Source organism: Miniopterus natalensis, chromosome 15 (genome assembly GCF_054644295.1).
Source record: "Miniopterus natalensis isolate mMinNat1 chromosome 15, mMinNat1.hap1, whole genome shotgun sequence".
NCBI lineage: Eukaryota > Metazoa > Chordata > Mammalia > Chiroptera > Miniopteridae > Miniopterus > Miniopterus natalensis.
In genome coordinates this window covers 45830141-45847064 of record NC_142095.1, presented here as the reverse complement: position 1 = coordinate 45847064, position 16924 = coordinate 45830141, and the positions used below count along the sequence as shown (strand labels likewise).

The 16924-nt window shown below is 47.4% G+C and overlaps 1 protein-coding gene across 6 annotated transcripts in view; it reads left to right on the top strand.

Moving 5' to 3' along the window:
* The window catches only part of ADAMTS9 (ADAM metallopeptidase with thrombospondin type 1 motif 9), a 154963-nt gene that overhangs the window by 123736 nt on the left and 14303 nt on the right, over positions 1-16924 (top strand). For all 6 annotated transcript variants that reach the window (XM_087825091.1, XM_087825090.1, XM_087825089.1 and 3 more), the window contains 7 exons: positions 9301-9474; positions 12723-12917; positions 13829-13961; positions 14140-14234; positions 14346-14440; positions 14531-14664; positions 16244-16335. In XM_087825091.1, the coding sequence (XP_087681217.1) occupies positions 9301-9474; positions 12723-12917; positions 13829-13961; positions 14140-14234; positions 14346-14440; positions 14531-14664; positions 16244-16335 (918 nt within the window). The remainder of the gene's footprint in view (positions 1-9300; positions 9475-12722; positions 12918-13828; positions 13962-14139; positions 14235-14345; positions 14441-14530; positions 14665-16243; positions 16336-16924) is intronic.

Here is a 16924-nt window from a genome sequence, read left to right as displayed (position 1 = left end):
ATCTAGTGGCACCTTGGCCTGGGGTCAGTGAGCATGCCAAGGCACAGCCCCAGAGCCACTGAATGGGGTGTGCTGGGTTCCCCCACCTCACCTTACTTTCAGCAAGTTCTCTTCCTATTAGCAGTCCTTGGCAGCCAGCTCAGAACTCCTGTTTGCTTTCTGAGTGTCCATTTTCCCCTTTTGCTTCCCCCCTGTGCACTATTAAAACTCGCCTGTTTGTTGGCAAGATGTGTTTCACGCAAGACATGTGACAAATGGCACCCTCCTCTTTTGGAGAGATAACCCAGGCGTCCACCTTGAGAAGCCCACGTTCTGCATATGCACATGGTGTCATCATGATGTTTTATACAGCCACACATGTGCACTGCACAGCTCTGGGGTGCTGTTCCCGTAGGCTGCGGTATCAGGGGCCTCCCCTAGAGTGGTATAGAGCAGTGGCCCTAATATTGATGATGATAAAAAAAATCATACATCTTATTGTTCATTAAGCGATGGACCAAGCGCTATGTGTAGAACCTCATTGACCCTTTCCCATACTCTCTAGTGGAGTCATTAGATTTCTCTCCTCACTTAAAGATGAGAAACTTGAGGCTTAGCTAGGTTAATTCATCCAAGTTCATGCATTTACCAAGTAATAAGGCTGGGATTTGAAGCCCAGCAGCCTGATCCCTAGAGCACAAGCTCTGAATCTTTATATTCCACTGTCTTCCATGCATCTGAGGTGAATAATTTTATTTCCCTCGTAATGGCTTGTCAGCCTCTTACTGCAGGTTGGCATCAAAGTAGAATTCCCTTTACTGGGTGGTCACCTCCACCTGCTTCCAAAAATGAGATTCTTGGTCCAGTTGGTTGGTGATCAGACCTTAAATCATGTGGTTGGGGGGGGGGGGGGGGTCTTGATGATGTTGGAGCACCTCAGTGGACCACTTTTGTTTATGGTGAGGCCTATTGGCTGTGTGGGGAGGAGGGGCTTCAGTGTGCCTTCAGGAAACCATAGGGTAGAACCTGGACTTTCAGATATAGGGCAAAATAATTGGAGAAGAGAAAAAATGACATTTGTGTCTCGTTTTGTTTATGCCCTGGAAGCACCATATTGTAAACAAAAGATGATTCGATGTGTGGCTCTGGGAAACTTATTTCAAATCTCTGGGCTCCAGTTAGCTCATCTGCTAAATGGGGATTATATGGTGGACTTTGTTGAAGCGTCATACCGAGGATTGAGTGAGATTAAGTGAGGGGTTCACACATTCCAGACCTTCCACAAAGGCTGCTTCTCTTTAGTCTGTAGGCTCCCTGACGCAAGTTCAGAAGGTGCCAGCACTTCAACTTGGCCTCCATACCACAATGTTGGGCTTTTAACAGCACCTGCAGACTCTGGGCTAGATAGTTGGCCTCTTGGGGATCTGTTTCATTCACTTTAGACTTATAATGCTCACAAGGCTGTTTGAATTTTTTTTTTAAATATATATTTTTTTAATTTCTTTGAAAATTACGATCATGAAGGATTTACTTATTAATTAATAGTATTCTATCCTGACATAAAATTTTTCTTATAGCCCTCAGAGGGCTTTCAATCAAATATGAACTGTTAGCATGTGGGTTATGCATCTCTCAGCATTAAGAAATAAACCTCCCAGGACTTGCAAGTTTTCTTTTTTTAAAAATCTTTGCCTAGAATACTGTCTTTCCTTCCTAGCAACTCTGTATCACAATGAGGTTGCCCTGTTCCTTCCCTTGTTTCAGTCACCCTTGTTCATCCTTCAAGCCTCAGCCATGATGTCACTTCCTCTCAGAAGCCCGTGCTGATTACAGCTCCCCACTAATGACCACGTCGGATGGTCCTCCCCACAGCAGCCCGAAAATACTCTGCTTTAGCAGTTAACCCTCTGAATAGTTGTTGCCAGTTTTCCTTATCTGTGTTATCAGCTGTTTGGGGTCAGAGAGTTGACTCATCAGTGTTTTCCCCAGCATTTCTAGAGCATTGAAGGCACTTGTTGAATGAATAAAATGAATGGAGGGACAAAAAGATATTGGAAGGAAGCGGGGAAGGAAGGAAGGAATTATAAAACAGCGCCCGCTTATTGATGTCCTTTCTTCTTTAAATCTTTAGAATGTCTTTTAGTACAGTCAAGCAAATTGCTGTTTTCCTGTAAGAACAGCTGTTTGATTTTCTTGTCATATTGCCATGGACAAGCTGTGCTTGGATTTGTGTGGCCTTTGCAGAGCTGCCCATCCCACAGCTGTTTGGCCCAGGGCAGGGACTCGGGCCACGCTCATACATATTTGGATTCTAAGAACTTTTATTGAGATCAGCTGTGGAGTGATTCCCAAGTTTATCTTCTTAGCACAGAAAAGTTAGAAATGAGCAGCAGGACCTTGGTCAGTGGTTACGAAGATTTTTTTCAAGTTTCCAATAGGGAGTGATCAGGTTTTGATGTGTGTACAAGGGCCAGATATTAACTCTTTACTATTCATTCAACAAATCTTTATCAAGCACCTGCAAAGTGCCAGGCACCAGGCACTGGGGATGCAGTAGAGATTACGGAGTTGCTGTGGTGGAGTAGACAGAGAGAAAACAAGCAAACACACATGTTCCATGAAATTGCGGATTGTTAAAAGTGCTGTGATGAGAAAGAACCGGGCGCTGAGACAGTGACAGAGAATGACAGGCCAGGCCTGCGTCTCTAGGGTGGTCAGGGGGTGAAGGATAAGAGAAGGTGATTCCAGGTCGAAGGAAGAGGGAGGACAGGGCTCAGGGCCTCAGCATAGAAAAGCACAGCATGGCGGAGGAGAGGGGGTGGGGACCAGTCACTAATATGAGGTTGGGCACAGGAGTGGCTGGGTTATGACATGCCCTGTAGCCCGGGGCGAGGGTTTGGTTTTCTCCAGAACAGTGTAGGAGGTTCATAAGCCCCTTTGTGGCCTGACCTCTGCCCGCCTTCTGGAATCCCTATCTCAGACGGAAGGCTCCAACAACCCCAAACTGCTGCGGTCATCCCAGGCCCCTTCCCCTTGACATTCATTCACCTCCAGCCTCTGGGCTTGCTGAGAGTCTCCTGAGCCCGGGGCCAGCTTCTCCTGCATCTACCACCCCAGCACCCCTTCCAGCACTGTGGGGATCCCGTCCCTTGTCCTTCTGCTGTCACAGTTGCAAAGGACCCTGATGGCTCCTGCCTCCGTCACATCTGCTCACACAGCCTCATGAGGTGCCTGAAACATCGACCCCAGGGCCACCAGTTCACTTGCTGTCCTGACACATTAGACCCCAAGCTGGAAGAAGCAGCCACTGGGCGTCATCACCAGAGAGAAGGGGAGAAGGGGAGTGGGAGGATGTCAGGGCTGTGCCCCAGCTCCCGGCACAGAACTTGGCCTGTTGAAAATATTGCCTGAAAGTGTGTCACTTTAAAGTTATGAAACGTCTCCACAGTATTGTGTCTGCCTTTTTCCTTTGCAAAGCTACTATTTTGGGGTTAAAGTGTCTAAAACCCACATTCCTGACTTTAACATGAGCTTTGAGAATAGATCCTATTGGTAATTTAAAGACTGCCTTTTCCTATTTTAATTTAAAGCAGTGTTAGATGAACTGATTGTCAGCACTGTTCCCCAGCACACAGACCTTTGCGCAGCGCACAGAACTCAGGGCTGCTAAGTTTTCCATTTGTCCTGGTGCTTGGCTGTGCCCACGCTGTCTGACAAGGGTCGCCTGGCCCCAAAAACAACGGACTGATTCTTTCATCCCTGGAGAAAATCAACAACCTTAAAAGGTAGAGCACGTGCCCGGCTGGTGTTGCTCAGTGGTTGAGTGTCAACGCAGGAACCAAGAGGTCACTGTTCGATTCCAAGTCAGGGCACATGCCCAGGTTTCGAGCTCGATACCCAGTAGAGGGCATGCAGGAGGCATCCAGTCGATGCTGTTTCTCTCTCATCAATGTTTCTCTCTCTCTATCCCTCTCCCTTCCTCTCTCTCTAAACATCAATTAAAGAAAAAAAAGTAGAGCACGTAAATGTGAATGCTCCCCATGGTCAGGGAATCTCACCAAAAACGTGTAAAGCAGCCTGATTACAAGCTTTAAGGAAAGACAGTTTCTACCCGTTGCATCAAATGACCCTTTTTAGACATTTACCCTGTGGCCAGCCTACCTGGCTAAATAAAATAGTACTTTAAACATTTATTTTAGGTCTTGCCCTTGGTTTTGGAAAGTTGTCCCGTCCACCCCCCCGGTTAATTTCAGCGTGTTTTAAGGCCCACGTAGCCTGCGAGGCAGTGGGCAAGCTGCCCAGTTTGCCAGCACTCTGGTCATTTGCTTCCTGCATCAGTGTGGCTGGAATTCCAGGAGGCTGCTGGTATGACTTAGACGCTTGGTGTACTTTATCCTAAGAGCTGTGATGAAATTTGAGAAAACCCTTTGGAATGAAAATGAGGCTAGTTGATCTTTCTAGCTGTTTTTCAGGACATTCTAGATCATTTTCCAGGAGAAAGGAAAGAGTTCATAAATCACAGGGGGGCGTGATGTTAACCAAAGGCTGATGGAATCCGAAAGCATGGGCTGGGTCTGCTTTCTGGTCACCCAGGCTCTCGCTCTGGCTCGGGTCCAGGACTTCGCAGAAGAGCCTTGCTGGTGGCTCAGAGCTTCTGTTGACTGTAATTCCAAAGCACTGAGCATCTCAATTAGTTACTTAAATTTTTCTAAAAGTTATACTCAATTGTAAGCAAAAAAAGGGCCACATACTAAACCTGACAGTTCAGAGGAGGCCTGCATGGTGGCCTCACAAACGCAGAGACCTAAAGTAACCACACTGGATGGTTTGAACATAAAACTTCCTAATTAAAAGCGAGTCATGAGGGTAGTCACGTCCTGGCCCTGTAGCCTCCTTGACAAAGGTCAATCTTTACCTTCAGCAAGCCCATCTATTGTCTTTCTGCATCTAAGATAACATACCTTTGAAATGTCAGAGTAAAGACCCCTCAGGGCACAGCATGCACCGGAGCAGAGACCACAGAGCCCCTCATTGTTACCTTGTTCCCGGAACACCATCTGTCTGTGCTGTAAATGTGAATTATCTGACCTGTACCCACCAATGTAAAAGAAGTATGTGTTTCTACATTTTGCCTTTTATCTAATCCCAGAGATTTCCCTGCTCTGGTTTCTCCCACCCCCTAAATCTACCACCAATGGATTTCCTGTAACCCTCCTTATACCTCCTCTTTTGATTTGAATGTATTAAATAAGCTGCAAACTGCCATTCTCTGGAGCATTTTCTCAGTCCATTGAGATTTTGCTTCTTGGCAGTTGTCATCAGTTTGGCTTAAAAACACTCATAAAAATTTTCTACAGGTTTGGACATTTCTTGCCTCAACACAAGGTCAGGTTTCCCAACTCCCTTTTCCATCATTTGCAAAAGAGTTTTTATGGTAGTTAAACATTCTTCAAAACCAAGAGAGAAACATTTACCGAGCAGAAAGCATTTAGTAACCCTTGCATTTCTGCTCTAAACTGTTACTCATTGACGCAGACACAAGCCTAGGATTTGTGAAAACGGCGGGGCACAAGCTCAGTCCAGGTTGGCTGCTCAGTCGTGATCCTGAGTCCCCCAAGTCCTGATTTCTAAGGAAATGCTTCTTCTAAGGGGAGTTAAGTATTCCTCCTGCATATGTCCACCCATCACAGATTAACCACGTTTTGTTTTGTTTTGTAACATTCAGTGACTCTCTAACTTGTTTGGCATTTTTTAAATGAAACAAAAACGTTATTACTTCACAGTCATTCCCAGCATCCTCCAGGGTACAGAAAACCCCAAAGCCACTCACCCAGGACTGAGCTGGGACCCGGACCCAGCCAGCCTCCTGCACTGGTTGGAAGGGATTTGTTCTTCCGTGCTCATCTCATTGTGCTTTTGATTCATATTTGTGCCCCAGAAAAATTACGGATAACTTCAAATCCTAAATATTGAGGTTTTCTTCCAAGCAGCAGAAATAAATGTTGAGTTAAGTGTGCAAATGATAAGGTGCTACCAGGACTCACCACGTGTCCCTTCTATATTCTGAAGAGCAAAGAAGCTCACAAAAGACTCAGGTCTACCATGTGGCCCAGCATTTCCACTCCCGGGGATGCAGTCAAAAGAATGGAAATCAGGTGTTAAAACTTGCACATGCATGTCCACAGCAGCACTATCCACAATAGTCAAAAGAAAACAACCCAAATGTCCATCAACATTTGAAAAAATGTATATCTATGCAATTAGCTATTATTTAGCCATAAACAAGATACATGCTGAACATGGAAGAATCTTGAAAGCATTATGCTAAATGAAAGAAGCCACTTACAAAAGGACACATACTGGATAATTCCATTTATATGGAAAGTCGAGAATAGGCAAATTCATGGAGACAGACAGCAGATTGGTGGTTGCACAGGCCGGGAGGGTGGGGGATGAGTAGTGACTGCTTAACGGGTACAGGGTTTCCTTTTGGGACCACGAAAATGTTTTGGAGAGACAGTGGTAATTATCGCACAACATTGTGAATAACTAAATGCTATCGAATTGTACATTTTAAATGGTTAAAATGATGAATTTTATGTTGTGCTTATTTTACTACTGAGAGAGAGAGGGAGGGAGGCAAGAATCATATCAGGAAAGAATGTCTTTATTTTAAATTGTATTTTTCGATTATAGTTTACATTCAATATTATTTTTTATTAGTTTCAGGTGTACAGCATAGTGGTTAGACAATCATATGCTTTAGCAAATGTTCCCCTCAATATTTCCAATACCCACCTGGCACCAAACATAGTTATTACAACACTATTGACTGTATTCCCTGTGCTGCACTTTATATCTCCGTGACTGTTTGGTACCAATTAGTACTTATTAATCCCTCATCTTATTTATCTATTTCCCAACTCTCTTCCCATTTGACAACCATCAGTCTGTATCTATGAGTCTCTTTCAATTTTGTTTGTTTGTTTTGTTCTTTAGATTCCACATATAAGTAAAATCATATGGTATTTGTCTTTCTCTGACTGATTGATTTCACTGAGCATAATACCCTCTAGGTCTGTTCATGCTGTCTCAAGTGGTAAGATGTCATTCTTTTTATGGCCAAGTAATATTCCATTTTATATATATATAAATATAATCACCACTTTTTTATCCACTCATCTATCGATGGGCAGTTGGGTTTCTTCCATATCTTGGCTATTGTAAATAATGCTGCTATGAACATAAGGGTGCATATATCCTTTAAACTGGTGTTTCAGGTTTTTTCAGATATATTCCCAGAAGGGGGATCGCTGGGTCAAAAGGCAGTTCCATTTTTAATCTTTTGAGGAAACTCCACACTGTTTTCCACAGTGGCTGCCCCAGTCTGCATTCCCACCAATAGTGCATGAGGGCTCCCCTTTCCCCACACCCGCAACAGCCCTTGTTGTTTGTTGATTTGTTGATGGAGCCATTCTGGCAGGTGTGAGGTGATACGTCATTGTGGTTTCAATTTGCATCTCTCTGATGATTAATGGCATTGAGCAACTTTTCATATGTCTGTTAGCCATCTCCTTGTGCTCTTTGGAGAAGTGTCTGTTCAGGTCCTCTGCCCATTTTTTAATTGGATTGTTTGTTTTTTTGGTGTTGAGTTGTATGAGTTCTTTATAAATTTTGGAGATTAGATGTATCATTGACAAATATGTCCTCCCATTCAGTAGGTTGTCTGTTTGTTTTATTGATAGTTTCCTTTTCTGGGTAAAAACTTTTTAAGTTTGTTGTAATCCCATTTTTGTTTGTTTGCTTGTTTCTTTTGTTTCCCTTGCCCAAGAAGATATATTAAAAAAATTGTTAAGAGAAATGTCAGAGATTTTACTACCTATGTTTTCTGCTAGGAGTTTTATGGTTTGGGGGGTCTTACATTTAAGTTTTAATCCACTTGGAGTTTATTCTTGTATATGGTAGAAGATGGTGGTCTAGTTTCTTTCTTTCTTTTTTTCATATATCTGTCCAATTTTTTCAGGAGAGAATTTTGAGTTAAATTGGCTCCCAAACTCAAATGGACAGCATGGAGATAGATCATCCCAGGACAAAACATACTAGCCGCTCTGTTTCCTCACTTGGTTCATGGGAATAAAAGGATAGGTCCCTTCTACCTCACCAAGAGATGTGTGACCTGGGACAGGTTACTTGGGCTTTCTAAGTCCCAGTTTCTTCATCTGAAAACTGGAGATCATAGCAACTGCTAACTCACTCCCTGGCTCTCCCAGTCTTTCATGCCTGTCTTTGCTACTAAAATACACATGCCTCTCTGTGAGAGCAGGCGCTGAGCCACCCATGCCCACAGTTGTTCACCCAGGACCCGTCCCAGGGCCTGGCGCATATTAAGAACTTGGTGAATATTTGGTAAATGACCACGGATGAGAGCAGATCCCCTGGAGAAGAAAGGGCTGTAGGGGCCCCAGGAAAGCTCTCGTCGAAGACTGGAGGGGAATCATTGATGAGAAGTGAAACACGTCTTCCCTGCTGCCCTGCAGCCGACCACTAGGACCAGAGGCTGGAACCTGCAGGGATGCTTTCCGTTCTGTGTTTTAAGATGAAATGGGCCACTCAGACAGGTAATGACTTTCCTGACGAAAGAGGTATTTAGTCACCTCTTGAGTCAGGGAAGTGACTAAATAATAGTTTGAAAACATTTGGCCATAGTTTTAAAAAGATTCCATGTTTTTCTGGCCAGCGTGGCTCAGCGGTTGAGTGTCGACCTAGGATCCAGGAGGTTGCGGTTCTATTCCCGGTCAGGGCACATGCCCGGGTTGCGGGCTCGATCCGCAGCAGGGGGCGTGCAGGAGGCAGCCGATCAATGACTCTCTCATCACTGATGTTTCTATCTCTCTCTCTCCCTCTCCCTTCCTCTCTCTGAAATCAATAAAAACCTTTTAAAATAAATAAGTAAATAAATATAAATAAATAAAAAGATTCCAAGTTCAAGTGGGTGTTCGAAGTGCACAGACCTCCGGGTCTTTCCAGACCTGAAATCCGTCCGTTCCCGAGTCCCTTCCTGCATTGCGACAGCTGCTCGCCGAACCTCCCTGCTGTCCCGGAGCAGTGAGGCAGGGCAGCTGGGCTAGAATACGGGTTCTCTGCTGATCCCGGCTGTTCCCAGGATCTCCCAGACTTAGAGGGATTCCGGGCCGGGAAAAGAACAGTTACAGCAACAGGACAGTCTCCTGCATGTAATAGATAACCTGCAGTCTATACGGAAACGGGACATTATTACTCCATTACCCCTCCACACCCGCACCCCTTCGTTTGTCTTGACAGTGCACCAAGACTTGCGGCGAAGGCTCCAGGTACCGCAGGGTGGTGTGTGTCGGTGAGGACAAAGGCGGCGAGGTGCACGGCCTGCACTGCGACGCGGGCCGGCGGCCTGCCGACCGGGAGAGCTGCAGCCTGCAGCCCTGCGAGTATGTCTGGATCACAGGAGAGTGGTCGGAGGTGCGTCCCGGGGACTCTGTTACCGCCTGCAGGTCAGCGGTGGCCGGTGGGAAACAGAGTGGTGAGTGCAGGACTGTGGGAGACTCACCCACCTGCCAGTCTGCCCCTGAGTACTGAGTTCTCAGACAGGCCCCTCCGCCTCCCTGGGCCACAGCCCCACGTGTGCATCCTGGGGGAGGTGCCTGAGGTAGCGAGCTCCCCTCAACTCTTCCTCCTGTGATTCACTTTCATGCCCTGCTGATATGATTAGGAAGGCGTTATTACAGGGGCTGCAGATTCAGAAGATGCCTCTCAGTGCCTGAAGAGAGTTAAGTATAAGAAAATGCCTTGGTGTCAGGGAGACAGCAGGGCAAGGTGGAGACTGTGGCAAACTAGCACACAGTGTGTAGTAGGATAGCTCTCCCCCACTCTGCTGAGGCCGTGCAGAATGTGGGTCCAGCCTTCCAAGCCTGACTTTTTAAGAGAGAACAAAATCGGGAATTCTATGAGACCTCCTAATTTTAAAATGTGGACTCAAATTATTTGTTTGAAACATTGTGTGGGGCAAACCAGACACATTCATGGGCCAGATGTGGGTTGCCTATTTAACAGCCTCTGATCAGAGGAACAAAATACTTTTCCATGATATCCAAGGAATCTCAAGTATCTCTTTTTTCCTGTCTCCTCCTACATACAGTGCCTATCTGGATGCTTTTTATTATTAGTCCACCAATGGTAATAACAACATGATTATATTATTTTCAAACCTCACGATATTTTCAAATACTGAAAGATCTATAACATCAAAACCAGCTGTCATCTACCCGAAGGAACTGAGAGATGTGGAAGGGAGGTACCTGAGCTCTTGGCAGAGGTGCTCACTGTCACTGTCACTGTCTCCCAGGTGCTCTTTAAGTTTGCATGCTGAGGGCTGAATTGTTTCTGTACAGAAGGTGGCCCCAAAGTCTTTCTAGGTCTAGCTCTGCCTCTCCACCCTTCTCTCTGCTCTTGTGATTCTGTCTCCCTCCCTCCCAGGGGACACTTGCCATTTTTTTCTTGTCACACTGGGGGAAGCAGGGTGCCCCTGGCATCTGGTAGAGGCCAGGGATGCTGCCAAACCTCCTGTTGCGCACAGGACCCTCTCCATCCCCTCAGCCAGTCTTCCGTGTGTTGTTAAAAGAGTTTTGGTCTCTTTCTAAGACTGGAGTCATGTTATTCCTACAGCTTTAAGACCTTAATCTTAATCCTTAAGAGATGAGATAGAGAGAAGATTTAAAAAAAAAAAAAGAAGAAGAAGCCTACATACCTGCAAATTCTCAGATGTATCATAGATTGAAAACTCTGCAAATGTACAAGCAAAATTGAGAGGGATGGAGACAGGACTTGACACAGATACAAGGACCATGGGGAAAGGAACCTGAATTTACAGCACTGGGGCCAGATCAGAAGGGCCGAGTCCCTGCAGCCCTGGCTGGTGCATTTCCCGTCGGGCCTGAAGTGTATCACTGTGGCCAGGAGCCCGCATTCTTATGGTTTCATTTTACTTGACTGTTATTTTCAAATTAGAAAAGTAACCCACATTCATGATGAAACTAGTGTGTGACCCCGAAGCAGGGAGAATCCACAGTAAGACCTTCCCCACCTCTTGGGGCTCTGCGCTCTCCCGGTCCCAGGATGAGCCTCCTACACGTCAGAGCTCTGGCCTGAGATGGGCTGGGGAGGCCAGAGGCAGTGTGTGTGCCTCCCAGATCCTCCAGAGAAGCACAGGCCTCTGACTAAAACCTGACCATATTTGGGTTCAGTTCCATCAGCAGACACCTATCTGCCCGTGTCACCACATACGTGACCTCTGGGCCGCTCTGCTTCTGCTCGGCAGACACACAGCCTTGTTCAGATTCCTAGGCCTGAGGTCGCTGCACGCAAGCGCTGGGCAGACACTAAAATACCCGCAGCTTGGACAGAGCATCCATTAGCCATCTGTCCACATGAAACACCCCATACTCGCCTCGCACTCCCCTGGCCCGGCGTCAGCCAGGTCCTCAGGGTTTTGAACAGCGGCTGCCAAAGAAGGAAGAAACGTAGGCAGAGCGCACAGGAGTCCTGAGCCAGCTGGAAGGAACGCTGTGCGTGCCTCTGGCTGGGCCTGTTCCCTCCTGCCCCTGGCACGTCTTCAAGAAAAGCCTTCTCCCTGGAAAAAAAAAGCCTTCCCCCTGGAAATTTTCAGGAAAGGAAAGCCACGTGGCTTAAAGTAACAGCTCAGGAAACATTAGGAAAGAGCAACACTATGGCTTTTAATAGTGGGTAAGAACTGATGGAAGCTTTGGTCCCTCGGCCCAGAAAAGCTCACACACCACAAGCTGCACACTCCCCGGGCTGCACCCGGCCTCCCCTGAGAGCCTTGGTCTCCGAGTCCTCATATTCCACCTGAGCCTAGGTGGCACTTTCACAGGGGATGGCCAGTTATTTGATGACTTTGACTAAAAATAACATCAAAACTAAATTTGTTGCAATTCAGATTTATTTTTAAGTAATATATTGTATAAAATACTTAGCTGGGGAGGTTGAACAGATTATAAAATAACCAATTAGATGTCCCATCACAGCATAGGACACAGTAGGATATTTGTTTCTTCCCTTTTTCTGTATCTCTGGGTATTTTTCCATGGGTTCTAACTGTGGCAAAGGGGCTAAGTGACTGCACTGTGGGGGAGGCGGGGAGGCAACACTTTGGTCAGTATATGTCGCCAGGGAGTGAGAAGAAGAGAAAATTAGGTGGCCGTCAGATGGGCAGTCGGGCCACGCTGAGTAGGAAAGGAAAAGTCCCAGGGCCCCCTTTTGGCTGAGGGCTTGGATTTCACACTCAGCTCGGACGGGCTCTGGCTGTCTCTCCATCCGACTTGGTCAGTTGTCTGATGTGGTGATTGCGGGTTTGGAAAAGCCAGTGCGTGGGCTGTGGAGGCTGTAAATTGAGCCAGTGACAGCTGGAGCTGCCCCCCACACACCCTTGCCCTCTCCCATCCCCCCTTCCCCCCTCCCCTCTCCCCTGGAAGTCCAGAAAAGGGCTTGAGGCACCTCAGTGGGAGCACTAGACCAGAAGGCGTTGTTAGGGCTGCCTGGCCCCCGTGTGCTGGGGCCGCTGCCCAGCGTGCATGAAGCCAGTAGGCCGAGAGCTCGCACAGCACTGCCCAGGCTCAGCAGGCCGGGTGGAGGGCAGGGTCTGCTGCGGCTGCCCTGGGCTCAGCCTCTCCCCTCAACCCCTCTCCCCTCAGTGCTCAGTGACCTGTGGGAAGGGCTACAAGCAAAGGCTCGTCTCCTGCAGCGAGATTTACACCGGGAAGGAGAATTACGAGTATGGACACCAGACTGCCACCAACTGCCCGGGCACCCAGCCCCCCAGCGTGCACCCCTGCTACCTGCGGGAGTGCCCGGTCTCCGCCACTTGGAGAGTGGGCAACTGGGGGAGCGTAAGTAGACGGTTATCAAATCACAAAGCACACAGCTTGCCTGAGTCATTCTCCTTCTAGAAGAGACCTGGTAAGAAACAGCAGTGAGCGCCTTGAAAGGGGCTTGCTGGGCGGTGTGGCCCCCGGTGCTCCTCGCATGGACTCGGAAGCCAGGCAGCCTCCTGCTGATTCCTGGCTTGGCCACTTGCAGAAAGTGCAGAAAGTCCGGGTCTCAGTTCCCTCACCTGCAAGAAAGGGTTAATACAGAAAAAGCACTTATGTTAGCAGGATATATTTTAAGTTGCATATCTTTTCCACAGTTTAAAATTTTAAAGCAGCTTGAACTTTGTCACTTAAGAGGTTCAGAAGTGTCAGTCCCTCTGCATTGGGAATTAATTCTTTGCTGTCTTAGGGGTACAAGTGAGGACATTTTTAACTGGAGCTGCCCTGGGAAATTGCTACAGCTCCTGGCTCCAGATAGCTCAGTGTCACAAAGTGATTGGGCAAAAGTATAGGACCAACTGAAAGTGGTCACCTTTGAATCCTGGCTCCACCATGACCTTGAACAAATTTCTTAACATTTGGGCCCTAATCTCTGCTCTGTAAAAATAGAACAATGGAATTACTATCTTAGGGTCACTGTAAAGCTTACATGAGAATATAAAATTATACATATATATATTATATATATATATATATAATATGTATAAGTACATACATAACTGTGTAGATAGTAGATATGCATAAATGTGAATATATAAAGCTCAGCACAGGAATGGGTCCATAGTAAGTGCCCATTACGTCAGCTATTTGTCTCAGCAACAGAGGGCCTGAAATAAAGCCCTGTATGCACTGTGAAGCCCCAGCACCACAGGTAGGAGCCAGGCCTCCGGGTCCGACACCCACGCCGCTGACCCACCCCTGCCTTGCAGTGCTCGGTGTCCTGCGGCGTGGGAGTGAGGCACAGGTCCGTGCAATGCTTAACCAACGAGGACCAGCCCAGCCACTTATGTCCCGCTGACCTGAAGCCAGAAGAGAGAAAAACCTGCCACGATATCTATAACTGTAAGTTGGCCAAGCGAAGCCTTCTTTCGGGAGCCTGAACAACGGTCTTCTCTGTTCGCTTGCCTGCCCATTTCAGAAATACAAAACTCATTGTAAAAAAAATCATCCCCTTTGCTAAAGAGCGTTAGTGTGACCAGTTCATTCATCGCAAGGCATTTTGGCATCTCGTGTTTTCTAGGCGAGCTACCCCAGAACTGCAAGGAGGTAAAAAGACTGAACGGTGCCTCAGAGGATGGTGAATATTTCCTGATCGTCAAGGGCAAGCTCCTGAAGGTGAGCACAGACCTCAGTCCTATTTCTAAACTGTCTATAGAGTGAGCGGCCGGGCTCTCATCGCCCCATGGCCGAGCCGCCCCAGTGGGTTATTTCTGGCCTGCCTTTCAGATATTCTGTGCGGGGATGCAGTCCGACCACCCAAAAGAGTACATGACACTGGTCCGTGGGGACTCTGAGAATTTCTCCGAGGTTTATGGCCACAGGTAGGAGAGCTCGGCTCCGAGGAGCCCAGAGCCCTGCGATCCCTGGAAGCACCTTCTCATCCTCACTGGAACATTCTCTCTGGACTGTAGGCTGCACAACCCAACCGAGTGTCCCTACAACGGGAGCCGCCGGGATGACTGCCATTGTCGGAAGGACTACACGGCAGCTGGCTTTTCCAGCTTCCAGAAAATCAGAATAGACCTGGTCACCATGCAGATTATAAGTACGTTCAGGGGTGTCGTGGGGGATGACCCGTCAGTCTCTCCACTCAGTCAGCACAGAAGCTGGGGCGAGGCTCGAGGAGACCCATTGTCCTCAGCCACCCGGGGTGGGGTTGCTTCATCTGTCCCTGAGGTACCCAGCCCGGAAGGTGCCAGGCACACAGCCGTGCTCCTCAGACAGGTGATGCAAGTGGATGGAGGAGATGGGAGCACACTGAAGGGGCCCCAATGCAGTGGTGGGGTCAGAGCAGCATCCCCAACATAGGCCATCAAAATTGAGGCCTCGAGTTCAAGTAGGGTTTAGCAGGCACAGGGGCCCTGTGTGGGCAGGGCTCCCACCCGCACAGTGGGCACACACGGGCACAAAGCTAACGCCATCGGATTGTTGATTCACATAAAAAAGGATGGGGCGCGCAATTACTCTCTTCAAACCGGCCTGCGCGTGGGCTGATTTTATACTCCGGCCAACACTGCGTTTTTGTTAGAAGCATGAATCCTAGGAGTGGCTAATGCAGCTCAAACAGCCAAACACGTTCTCCTGAATAGAGGAAAAACAGAAATAATGAATAATTAATTTCTCCTCATTCACATTGTACCCATAATATTGCACTTCTTTCCTCTTGAGGTAGATTGCACTTGATTTGTACCAAGATATTTTTAATTGCTTTTAGCTGGACCATTAGGGCTAACGGCAGGGGGGCTGCAGTTTCTCACTTAGAGACTCCCAAACCCCCCCCCCCACCAAGCCCCAGCTAAGACCCAGGGCTTCTGACAGGGCCCCTGGACACTCAGATTTCCTTCCCACCAAAATGTGGTTAACTGCAGGAAGATTCCAGAAGCACAAGGCAAAAAGGTAAAAAGCTGCCTCCGGCCTCCAGGCCCACCAGCGCCACGACAGCTTTTGTGGGATTCTCAGTCTGTCTCCTGACCCGCCTTCCCCATTCCCAGAGCTGGTCTCAAGAGCTACAAGACAGTTAAAAACATGAGCATTGTTTTTATTGGCTTTTTTTAAAAACTACAAGTTAGCCCCAAACTTGGGAGGTTGCCATTAATACTTTCAAGATGTGGGTTCTAATTGCTCCACATTTTGGCAATAATCGTGCCTGGGCCACGGGAGGACAGATGAAGCCTCAGGGAATAACTCCCCAGTCGCTGGAATCGCTTCCCTGACTTGCCCCCCTAGTCCCGAAGCCTCAGCGACTGACCGTGTGCAGGAGGTTCAGGGTCACCCCACTACATACCTTTAAGCGAGGTGGTTCATGCATTTATTTATATCGAAATCGATTCCACAGTGCTCTCAGACTGCCTTTTTGGGCTTCCGTGCTGTGAGGAGACAGTCAGGGCTGATAAAACCCGGGGCGAGGCTCTCAGAACCGCAACGTGGTGAGGGAAAAGCCAGAACACATCTGGATCCGTTTGCTCACTAATCGTACTTTGTTTTTTCCCTTCTCCCACTCCCTCTTATTGTTTCTTTTACTGTTCTTATTCCCTTCTCTCTCCTTGTTAATACCCTGTCCCTTCCCTGCCTCTTTCTCCCACTGTCACCTCTCTTCTCCCCTTAATCTTCTCTGAACTCAACAGCCACTGACCTACAGTTTGCAAAGACAAGCGAAGGGCATCCCGTGCCTTTTGCCACAGCTGGGGACTGCTACAGTGCCGCCAAGTGCCCACAGGTATGTGCTGGGAGCCTGTCCGTGGGGACCTGGTGGCTTCTGCTCCTGGGAATGTAGTTGGAACAGGTTGGCCCCAGCATATTGGGACCCTCAAATGCTCACAGCTCCTAATCTAGTCTAATTCCACTCCTAGGACTATTTCCTAAGCAAACGATCATAGCTACACACCAAACCCCTGCATTCAGCAAAATGCATCTATTACAGTCATAAACATTTAGAAACTAACTAGATGTTGGATAGCAAACGGCTTCATTAAGCAAATGATGGTGGCTAATAAAATGAATATTATGAAATCAGTGACATGCTGGTAAATGTTTAATTGCTGGCTCTCCAAGAAGAAGAAAAAAGCAGCCCTGCTTTGTAGCATTTGCCGATTTCCGTGGTGTAAATATCTTCCTCCCACCCGCATGACTGATTTTAAGCCACCAGCCTTATGTCACTAAATGGAGAGTTGGAGAGAGATACAATCAGCTCTCAAAAGCCAGTACAAGTGGACTCCAACATACCACTATCAACCATTAAAAACCCTGACTACTACATGATATAGAAAAGCTGTCACCCCGACTTCAGATGTATAAAACCTGCAGTG